The following is a 12,315-nucleotide window of genomic DNA, read 5'->3' on the forward strand; positions in this document are numbered from 1 at the left end:
TGCTCGATTCATAGCAATTGAAACTATCCTTTGTGAAAAGCTAACCAAAGTAGTTACTGCTGCTTTTACTTTGCTGCAATTCACCCGATGTGTCTGACCCTTAGATTAATTTTCAATTATGGTGCAGCTACCCTTATATTAAAACAAAAATGTGCTGATAACTGACAGTGTTATGCAGGTCAGTGTTAGTATTAAATAAATGTACACAGTGAAAATAATTTTCATTATTTGACCCTTTTTAAAAACTGCTATAAGGATAGTGATACCATAATCAGAATTCAATCTTAGGGTATGTTGTTTGTTATTAGTTTTATTCAAATAACTATTTTTCCCTCCACAAAATGCTGTAAATATTATTGAGGTTTTATATAAGGAGAAAAAAAATCCTACCACTACTTTGTGGTGGTGACATTGTCCCAGCTCTTTTTTTATACGTTTTTCTGGTACAAAACCGACCACTGCTTGAAGTGCTTTTTCTGGTTTTCTTGTAGTGCAGGTTTATGAAGCTCTTTCCATTAACCCTTGCTGTGCCAAGTTGCTTTTTTTGGCATCATAATATCTACCTAATACAAGATTGCAGATAGCAACAGAGTATTAAATAATGGTGTTAAAAGTTTGCCTGGCAATTCCAAAGCCCAGCTCTAACAACCTTGAGGTAAGTTGACTTTCATGGTTCACAGAAGCTTGCAGCAGTTTTTACATACTGTACAGCTGGTTGCATGCTGACACTTTTTTTTTTTCAGTAAGGGGAATGAAGGTGGGTTGAGGGGACACTGCTTTGACATTGAAAGAGTAGTCATGTATTAGTACTGTTCCAGGCACCAAGAGGCATAGATTTACAGTGGCTCATTAAAGACAGAAAAAAAAAGTCTAAGGATCTCAACATTTCAAACCGTTATGCTAAGATCACAAGTTAAATTTTCAGGATCATGGGCAAGAGAGATTTGTACATGTCCTAATGAGTCACCATATTATTATTTTTCTTTTCATTTTCAATTTTCAATTTTCATAGGCATAAGTTGTAAGTCCTTACAAATAAAAAAAAATATATCTCTATATATAAATGACTTCTAAACTACATCATTTACATAGCCTTCCACATTTACACTCTTTTCAAATCTCTTTCAAGTTAATTTATACATTTCCCACAGCCCGCTCCCTCATTCTTCAAGGGCTTTGCATCACATCTCTCCTCCCCATCTTTCAATCAATCAATCAATCAATCAATATTTATTTTATATAGCGCCTTCCGTAGTGGACCACCATCACAAAGCTCTTTACAAAGTGAGGAACAATGCATAATACATTAAATAAAAGGCTAGTGTGTGCATTCTAATCAGTGTGGATGCATGTGTTAAGCAGAATCATATGAATAAGATGGAGTGAAAAACCTGAAATAGAAATTTAGGCAACAGCTAAAAATTTAGCTTATGATTAAATTGTTGTTTCTGAAACTATCCTAATGTACTCAAATAAAAAAAATAATAATCAATACAAATAAATACTGTACCAATCCCAAAATAGCATGTACTGCTACTTCATGGACTCTATTTTCACTAAATACAATAAAAATATCAAGAGAGTCTGAGATTTAGGTTACGAATTTAAGGGCAGTGGTATTATGATCTGACACATTTTAGATACAGAACTAGATATATTTTTCATGTTACATATTCCATTCAAATAAATACATAAATTATTTTCAGTAGTTCAGGAAAAAACACACAAACACACACAACAGAGAATTAGTAATGAATTGTATTTATTTGATGATTATGGAGTATTGTGCAAGATTAAACATTTGACCTCAAACCCACTTGGCTTGAGGGTCCGTCGCCTGGCCATTTCAACAAGGCAATAGAACCTTGGAGGCAGATCACGGTAATTGAAAAAAGATGGTGATTATGGGAGGTGGAGGCAAGTGAGGGGAATATGAATCGAATGAAAGGGGTAAATTTATATTTTTTTTACGATTTACTGAAAGGTGATGTAATGGGAGTGGCGGGGGGGGGGGAAGTCCTTGCTCTGGAACTAAAGTTAAAAACGTACATAAAATGGAAATAGATTCCACACAAAATATAAGGGAACCTTTAAGCAAATTGCTGTATTCATCAGATTTGATATTAATAAACGGTCACTCGTACTAAACCATTTCACAGAAAAGACAAGAACAAGTTTTTAATTAGCATAACATATACGGTACACATCATATTATGGTTACATAATTTATTTCTTTAAATATAACTTAACACATTTCATTTCAATGCTATCTGATTAACTTTTATGTTGCAAAATATGCAAATCCTGATATGAATACTGTATTTTGTAATGCAATAAATGATCAAACATGTGCTGCTATGAATACACATTTTGCACTACCCCAACCATAAGTATACAGTGTACTGTAAATCAGTTATTTCTGTTACAGTTTGATAGTTTTGATAGTCTTATTTACACATCTTACATTTTATACATTCAAATGTATCGATTGGTGATGTACAGTAAGTCATAGGAAAGATATACAATCACGAAAGGACAAAATCATACAGTAACACTGTACTATACTTTCTGTGCCTCCCTTTTAAAACACAGCATTAAAAATGTGCTTTGTGCATTTATAATGGCTTATTTTACAGTCTGTTACTACCTATTAATAGAATATGCATTAAATAATAGCTAGCCAGCATCTCCTATTAATAATTACTTATGGTTTTCAAAAATATGAAAAAAAAACTAACAGCAACATCCTCATGGCAGACCTGTAAATATAACTACTTTAATAAATAGAATGTATTTATGAAGATAAAACTCATCTTTCAGCAACTGTAACAGATGAGCAGTGGGAAAAGTCATCACATGTTCTTATACTGACTTCTGTCTGTAGGAAGCTGTACTTGGTTTGCAGTCATCTTCTGATGGATGTGATACACACCAAGAGTAATTACAATGATGAGTGCCAGGATGATGCCCAAAATTAATGGCAACATTTCTTCTAGCTGTTCCCTCTGGTCCGTTATACATTTATAGGCTAAGGAGATGAAAATAATAAATAAATATTATATATTATTCAAATTATGACAGAAAACATCATATTATAACTATGCAGGAGATTTAAAGCTATAAAAGGCAGGGTTTATTTAAGGATCAGCAAAAGTAAATTGTAATGTCTTTGCTAATTTAAATAGACAAGACAAGTAAATATATAAAGGACTGTAAACACAGTCGTCACCGTAAGTATGGAACCCTCTCGATTGAGTTGAATATGGTGAAGAAAAGGAGACAGTACTCAAGTACTCAGTAGATGAAACTGATCTATTCTGACAAAAGATCCACCATACTTGTGCCAAAAAAGATCTAATTGATATGACAAGTCATCTTGGTGGTCAGAACAGATTGTAATACATTTAATAAAGACACTGAATGCATTCTCAGTACTTATGATGAAGACATTCCTTTACTAAGAGTTTATTTTGGACACACAGTAATGTATTGTCATTAAAAGTGATGTTGTTGTAAAATGCACTAATTAACTCAAAGTCCAAGGAACAGATCTGTAAAAATAACCTTCCTTGCTCTGAGCAAGGAAACTTATAGATGACATTCCCATTGTAAATGTGCATGGTGATGTTGCAATGTCTCTTGCTTGTTCATTCTTATATTGTACATTTACCTTTACAATAATACAATTAGTTTTTTTTACTACATTTTACCTTTCTTATATCAATTGCTATGCTTGTTTGTGTTACAAGTGTCCTTTACTACACTTTACTATGCTTTGGCAATGATGCACCACAGCAAACATGGTAAACGATTGGGTCCCTGTAGAATAAACCTTTTGAGCAAATAAACAGGATTAGTGGTTAGGGCTCTGGACTCTTGACCGGAGGGTTGTGGGTTCAATCCCCAGTGGAGGACACTGCTGCTGTACCCTTGAGCAAGGTATTTTACCTAGATTGCTCCAGTAAAAGCCCAACTGTATAAATGGGTAATTGTATATAAAAAATAATGTGATATCTTGTAACAATTGTAAGTTGCCCTGGATAAGGGCATCTGCTAAGAAATAAAATAATAACATAGATGTGCACTTCTAGATCTTATATTATAAGTTACCCAATGCCTGATAACTATGTAAAAAAGGCAGTCAACTGGCATCACATCCAGTAAATCCAACTTGAAGCAATCGCCTGAGTGTCGAAATCAGTGAACGCATAAACTTGACATAGAGAATACATAGAAAATGTTTTATAAAAAGATCTTTCAAACATGACCTCAACAACACACTTAAAATAAAGCATTCATATCCGTTGCTGTTCCGCTATATACTGCAGTGTACAAAACATATGAAAGAGAATGTTTTTAAAGAATGTACACAAAAGGTTTAAAAGATTAAAACATCTTTTATTTTCAGGACGTTTTGGGCAAAAGCCCTTCAGCTGTTTAAAAGGAAATGTTTTTTTTTTTCTTTTTAAACAGCTGAGGAAGGGTTGCTGCCTAAAAAGACCTGAAAATAAAAGATCAATCATTGTATTGGCTGATAATTCATTATGGTTTGCTTATAAATATGATTTTACTTTGAACTAAAATATTTGTGAGGCAACAAAACTGCATTGAAACAATACAGTTACAGATACAAGTTAGCCTTTTATTTATGCCACAGGCCAGGAAACAAAACATGCTTACCTTCACTGAACATAAAGTCATTCTTGATGTCAAAGGGCTGGATCCTCACCTCAGACATTGAGATTGTCACACCTTTCTGGTGGTCACTGGAAATCAAGGATATTGTCTGCTGAGCCTGGCACTCATAGGACCTGCCAGCCGGGGTCACAAAGGCCGACAGACGGTGTGAACTGGCAGTGTGTTTTTCAGCTCAAGAGAAAAAAGACATACAGCCTATGAATCAGTAACAAACTACACAGTTACCAAGACCTTCAATTCAGTGTCATATAGCAACACAAAACAAAATACGCTTACACTAATTTGATCAAAGTGCAATTTATTATAATATAAAGTCTTGTGATCTCCCATATGGATAACTTTGTATACAGCAAATACATGCTGTTTTAAATTAAAATATAATCATAAAACGATATATTCTCATGTACAGTATGACTAGAACTAACCTGGATAGAGGCACCAATATCTATATAGAAATGTATCTGCAACTCATTTTGTTGGCATTCATTGAAAAAGGAAAGGCACTAATATTTGCCTGGGGTTCTTCCAAAACATATTTTGCAAGATCAGAGCTAATAAAAAAGCCCTTAAGAATAATAACGTGTCCGAATCACAGAAGATCCAGTCGCACTGGTGTATTCCACCAGGGGTGGTTTATTCACTCCCTTGTTCACATCACTAAAGACACAAAATATCTAGCGCAGTAAGGTTTACAAAACAGCAGGTTTATATATTTCAGTATGTCAAATTTAACATCAGTCACAGTTTGTAGAACTATTTATATAACTGCTAGAATATACGGTAGCATTTTTAGATTAATTTGGGGCCTATTCTAAATATCAGCATATTTTTAAACACTGTTCACAGTTGCTGTGGGAACAATTCTGTATTGAGCTGTGTGTGATGATATAGTGATTTGCAAAATAATGTAGCATTGCCTATAAATTGACTATACAATTTTTGGTCAGGTGGATGATGTGTAATTATTATTATTATTTTTTTTTTGAATATTTGTAATTTTCAGTAATTGTCATAATAAAGTTATTCAAGTGAGAAAGAAGCTTTTGTAACAAAAATAAATAAATAAAATAAAATAAAAACAATGTAGTATTTTTTGGTGTTCTTTGTTGTTGGTTTTATTTTTTTGTAAACTGGTAAATAGTACTGTAGGCCATACAGTTTGGTGCATTGTTCAATAGGTCATAATGCCGCAGTGAAATCTACTGTAAGGCTGCATTAGACTAACAAGGAAGTAGACCTTATATAAACAGGAAAACAATACATGTAACAAACAAAATTAATTGAAAAAATCATTTGAGAACATTTGAAAAATACACAGAGAAAAAGAGTTCAAATCAATATATATATATATATATATATATATATATATATATATATATATATATATATATATATATATATATATATATATGCACCTGTGTATATGCACCTAATATATATACACACACATTGGTAATTAATTGGTTTGGCTTTGTAATATATCGCCTATTGCTAATGCACTTGTAAAACTACGTTTGAACAATGTATGTTATTAAAACGAATCGCTTTTTCCCGATATATAGGTAGCCTTCTTTACAATTTGATACCAATATATAAAAAGATGCATAGAGCTTCAAAATAAATACTTTATAATCTGAGAGATAGTTGTAGGCGTAATTTAAAAATACAATGGCATCAGACACTGTATTCAGTATTCTTACCTTAACTGTAAAATTTGTACAGTGGCTTGTACAGTGATTTTACAATTTTCATTCAAATACCTGCAGGGCGGATACTTACGATTAAAGGCGTTACCGAAATGTGAAGGTTCGTTAGTGTCATAAGCGAATTGGATTTTATTGATCTTCCAGACAACATCTTGACCCTTAGATAAGTTATGGGCCTCCTGAAAAAAAAAGCATATACAAGTTTAAAGATTTAATGTTAGTCTTTTTTTCTAAATGAATTAACATATTTTAGTTAGTATCAACGGTAAATCAAAGCATGTAAGAGGTTCACCAGCTCTCACGAATTAAAAAGCTATCATTTCATGTTAAATTGCTTACAGTAGTCTAGTCCCTGTTGTAACCAGACCTTCACATGATTTTTTGAAATACATTTCTTACCTTGATAAAGAAGAGACTAAATGTATAAGCGTCTTTATTCCAGGACATTTGTAGCTCTGCTTCTGTAGAACCACATTTACCTTGTACTTCAGCCCCGCGCGGAAGTGTCATTAGGGCTTGTTCTGTGATGAGCTAAAAGCATAAATAGTTAGAATGTAGAATTGATTTAAAACATTTACAGACAGACAGACAGGCAGACAGACAGACAGGCAGACACAAACACACACACACACACACACACACACACACACACACACACACACACACACACACACACAATTGTTCAGATTCTATTATGACAGAACATACGTCCCCAACAAAAATCATTTTATTAAAAATAACTCCTTTTGGACATTTTACCCAGGTATATTGCATCTAAAGTAAATTGAATCTTCCAGTAATTAAAATGACTACAGAATATAGGCATCTCAGGAATCATTTAAATTTCTTAACACAAAAGTAAAATCGATAAACTACACCGTAAAAATAAATATGGTAAATATGGTAAATTTAACTTAATATTGACGTTTTTTTCTTTTTTTTTTTCAATTACGGTAAACGTTGTTCAATATTAATGTAAAATACTTTTAATAATAAGGAAACACACACTATAATCAGGCTACTCTACAAATACAGTTTATTAGGTCAATATTAAAGCCAATTATTTTGTTCATAGTGTACAGCTAACTCTATACAGTTCCATCGTGAGTACTATAAGAACAGTTTTTTTTTTTTTAAATTTCATTAGATAGTATTATTTTATTGTATTTTCAAATGTCACTGGTAACAAGTTTCCATGTGATTTGCCACCTTACTTGTTTAGCTCTTCACAGCATCTCGGGTACATTAGATGGAATACCATTTTTCTGCACTCCTTGGACTCTCATTATAATCTATATTAGTAATTAGACCAACGACCATTCAAAGCTCGTACATTGGAATGTAAATGCATTTTTAACAAAACAGGCATGAATCTATTAAAGCATGTCGTGTTAGAAAACAGCAATAACAAAATATATTAATCAAAAACAAAGTATGTTAACTAATTACTACATAAAATACAGAAGCACATGGCTCAGTTTAAATTGTTCAATTTCTTTGCTAATATTTTTAGCTAACATTGTCGTAATATTTCCCATATTAGTAAATATTCAGATTTGTAAACATCTTTTAACATGTGGTATATAGCTCATAAAATATACAATTAAACATATAAATAAGTAAGACATATTTTCCTTACATCTATTCCATTCATGGCTAAGACATCAAAAGGTACAACTATTCTGACCGCAAACTCTGCCATTAGACACGTTGTCCCATTCTCTCGAACCACAAATATATCTTTGTCGGGGCTGGTTGATAAACCTGACAGATTCTCCACTTCTTGCTCTGCCAAAATGCGAGGTAAAATGTCTGTGGAAAATAATGTCAGGTTAATGGCTAGTCTTTAATCAATGCAACATTTATAAACTATATTAACTTGGTCCTCTAGAATATACATATTTAGTACTGCGCAAAATACCCCCCCCCCCCCCCCCCCAAATGCATATAAAATAGCACGCTAGTTTATTAAGTTACAAGTTGTAAGCGCATTTTAGAAACAGCGTCATACATACACTCCAAAAAAACCTCACAGGTATGCGTAACTGAAAATCAATGGCATCTACTGTAAAGAACAACACCCACATGAAGTGGTATGTAAATTGTACAATCTATATACTAAAACCCCAACCATTGTACTAAGTAATGCAATACTTACTGAAAAAACAGAACAATACGAGAGTGCTGTCCATGGTCCTGAATCTGGTGAGGTCCCTTGTGTCCCCGGGAGTTCAAACGTCAAATATCGGGATAACGGTTACAATCTCAGAAGAAATCGGTGATACAGTGTGGACTCCGACCACTGCAGTGGTTGTCTGTTCAGTACATTTTCCAGTAGACTTATGGCAACTGTGATACCAACGTGTAACTTGCAGCGGCAGTGGTATCCTGTAGCGGTATGCACGGAAAACTGGTCCAGACCAGTATGCTTTTTATTTATTTATTTATTTATTTATTTATTTTTTAAAACGAACTACATTGAAGCTGAAGCTGTTTGGTGTTGCAAATACTATGCTGATAGAGAACTCTGCATTGTCTTAAGAATGCGGCTTAGTAAAGGGAGTTCTTGCAACTTGCTACATCAATACCTCTGTATGGCTATTCTTTACAATGCTATTATTCCCAGCTTTGTGTTTGCAGCTGAGGTCGGGGATAGCCCTCTGTATCTGAAAGGAAGTGGCAGCTGTGTGGCTGAGTTTTAATTTCAAGATGTGTTGCTGATGTAGTGTTATAATGTGTGAACTGAGCCGTGCAAAGCTAAAGCTGCGCCCCTATAATAACCCTGCGTCAAGTTGTCAATTAAAACATTAGGCTACAACCCGATAGATATACTGTCCTTTTTTGTTTTGTTTGTTTTGTACTGTATAATAGGTGCATGCTATTCCATTGCATAGATACATTACAACCAATTATAAAAGTTATTTTTAGGATCTGTGGATATTAATTACAAGGGTTAAACGTTTATGTCGGTGAATTAAAACTGATCCGCAACTATATTGACACAAATATGTTTCCTTTGTAATTGCGTGCCTGTAAGCATATTTGATGTAGGCTGCTATGAATGTTTAATTATCCACTTAAAATACGTTTTGGGGGAAATACATGTTTTAAGCACTTGTGCATTTATACGGTATACCAATGCAATATAAAGAATGCCATAAATCAGATATTAAACTTTCATAACTTAGACACAGCAACTGTCTATGTGACATTCATCTTAGTGGTGACCTTTTACTCATCTCACTTTGAAGCCCATTCCTTCATGTGTGAATGACGATATTTGAATGACCCTAGTTCAGAGCACCAAGGGGTGTAAATAGGAATAAGGTCAGGGTAGTTGTTTAAGCAATGGAACCCGCAGTGGAACCCGCAATAGAACGTTACCGTGTGGGAAGGTCCGCCTTGTGCAGTTAAATGCCCGAGCTCATTATGAGTGTTTTTAACATAACCAGAAGGGCCTTACCAGATGGAAAAGACGTCTTATGTTGGGTCTGTTGTTATTAGAAATGGATATGTTAAAACAATAACATTTAAACGTTTTCTTCTTTTTTTTCGTGGTTTTATGCAGCACTAGTTTTTGTTGCGTATGAATACAAAGGTTTTTCGCAATATTCCATGAGTAATGTCCGGGACAAACATAGGTGGCACGATACCGGCGTTGGCTAATGCGGTTTGCTCAGAATTCCATCTGTAGTCTGGTATCCTTCACGCTTCACTATTCTAGCGGGATGTTGTGTCCTACACTGTAAGGCCGAGTGTTTAACTTTAAAACACTTATTTATAGCACTTTTCAAACACGTCATTGTGTTTATAATTCTTAATGTGTTTAGGATTTAAACACCTTGTGTGTTTATTTTGTAAACTCTTGGACGTGTTTATGATTTGTAACACTTTTTAAGCATTTGTACGGGTTTATAACAGGGCTGGTGTTTAAAATATAAACATTAAACATAGCAAAAACTGCACAGATTAAACACATAACATTTCAAATGACTAAACACCAGTGTTACGCCTATTTACATGGAGTTGTAAAAGAATACAAGTACAAAGTCAAATTGTGCTACCTCGTCCAAATCTGCTACCGGCAGCAAAATATGACATGTGTAACTGTCAGATTTTGCTAACTTGTCAAAATCTACTACCTGGTCAAAATCTGATACCTGTATCAAAATGTCATCTGTAGCTATAAATGTTATTTTTTTTGGTTTAGGTAAAGCAATCCAGTAATTCATCTTGGTGGTTATAGAGAGTAGTTTAAAAACATTATATAGCAGAATTAAAACAATGTAATAAAATTAACATTACTTCTGTAATATAATTAACTTTTTATTTTTTAATTAGGATTTGAGTGCAGATTCATGTATTTGTGTGAGTTGCAGTTTTTTTTTTATATAAGAAATTCTAGAATGAAAAAAGGCCATTCGCCCACCTATGCTCGCTCACTTTGATGCAAGCATGGTGCGTTAACACAGGAAAGGAAAAACAAAAAAACCCTAACCAGGTTAGTAGGGGAAACAAAACCTCTGGGAACCCGTGGTTAAACGGACCGCCCTTCCTCCAAGTGGCTAGCTAAAGGCCTTATTATGGTCACAGAGAGGGTTATACAGTATTGTTCATGACAGCATCCAATATATTCAAGGATCCGATAGTCTCTGCTTCAACAACTCTGTCCAGCAGCCTGTTCCAATGATTCACCACCCTTTCTGTGAAAAAGCTCCTTCTCCCCTCGGTTCTGAATATGCCTTTCTTCAGCTTCCACCCGTGGCCCCTGGTTCTGTTCTCTGTGACCTTTGAAAAATAATTCTCATTAGTTACTTTGTTAAATCACTTTACAATTTAAAATACCTCTATTAAGTCACCTCTAGCTCACCTTCTTTCTTGGCTTTACAGATTCAGCTCTTTCAATCTATCTTCATATAACCAGTGGTGTAGTGGTAAATAAAAAAGTGGGTAAATTCTCCTGTTTGGTGGAGTTGAACAGATAGATTGAACACATAAACATGAACAGATACATTGTTATTGACCCTCAGCCAACCAGCCCCCCCCCCCCCCCCAATTGCAGAACACTCACACTCACAAACAGAACACACAGTCTAGTGGCCACGCCCCCTTGCTCGTGCCGCAGTTCTGACTAAGCGCTCAGCTGGCAATTTCGCATGCAGCAACACAACACAGACACTCACTGTTAAAATGTCTTGTCTTTAACTCAGGATTTGCATCACAGGACTGTAGAAATTAGTAAACTCTGTATCCCTGATATGAGAAGTCTGTAAATGCTATATTGCCCATATTAAAAGTAGGTAAACACAGTTTACCTGCGTATACCCTCAACTACACCACTGCATATGACATACCCTTCAATCCTGGAATTATTTGTGTTGCTCTCTTCTATACTCTCTCTAATGCCTCAATGTCTTTCTTGATATGGGTCCAGAAATGTATACAATATTCTAGGTGTGGTTGTACATGTGCATTGTATAATTTTAATATAACTTCTCTAGATTTCAATTCAAATGTCTCGGCTATATAACCTAACATTCTATTGGCCTTTCTTTTATAGCTTCTCAAGTGTCTAAATGGCTTAAGAGATTCATCCACTACTACCCTCAAGTCCTTTTTGTACACAACCTCCTCTATTTTGTTACCATTCATGCTGTACTTGCCTCTAATGTTTTTGCACCCAATGTGCAAGACTTTGCATTTATTTACTTACTTTGCTCCTTTATTTATAGATTTGTTGAATATATAACATATTTGTTTAAAAATATGTTCTCTAGTTTCCCTGGGGACAGATTCCATCAGGTCCTGCTAGCTCCCTTTCTCATTCTCTTCTATAACAAACTCTGGTAATGATGTTTGTGTATATTCTGTTAACTTTGGTATATTGTATAAATCCTCCTTTGTAAATACT

The 12,315-nt window shown here is 34.4% G+C and overlaps 1 protein-coding gene across 1 annotated transcript; it reads right to left on the bottom strand.

Moving 5' to 3' along the window:
- Positions 1-1,745: 1,745 nt before the first annotated feature.
- Positions 1,746-9,108, bottom strand: LOC117411123 (lysosome-associated membrane glycoprotein 5-like). Its single transcript, XM_034018288.3, has 6 exons — positions 8,563-9,108; positions 8,044-8,216; positions 6,804-6,935; positions 6,478-6,583; positions 4,681-4,869; positions 1,746-3,028 (listed from the first exon to the last, which is right to left on the bottom strand). The coding sequence occupies exons 1-6, from the start codon at positions 8,594-8,596 to the stop codon at positions 2,853-2,855; spliced, it is 810 nt and encodes a 269-aa protein (XP_033874179.2). The 5' UTR covers positions 8,597-9,108; the 3' UTR covers positions 1,746-2,852.
- Between the last annotated feature and the right edge of the window lie 3,207 nt (positions 9,109-12,315).

This window comes from Acipenser ruthenus, chromosome 6 (genome assembly GCF_902713425.1).
Source record: "Acipenser ruthenus chromosome 6, fAciRut3.2 maternal haplotype, whole genome shotgun sequence".
In the NCBI taxonomy this organism is placed as follows: Eukaryota; Metazoa; Chordata; class Actinopteri; order Acipenseriformes; family Acipenseridae; genus Acipenser; species Acipenser ruthenus.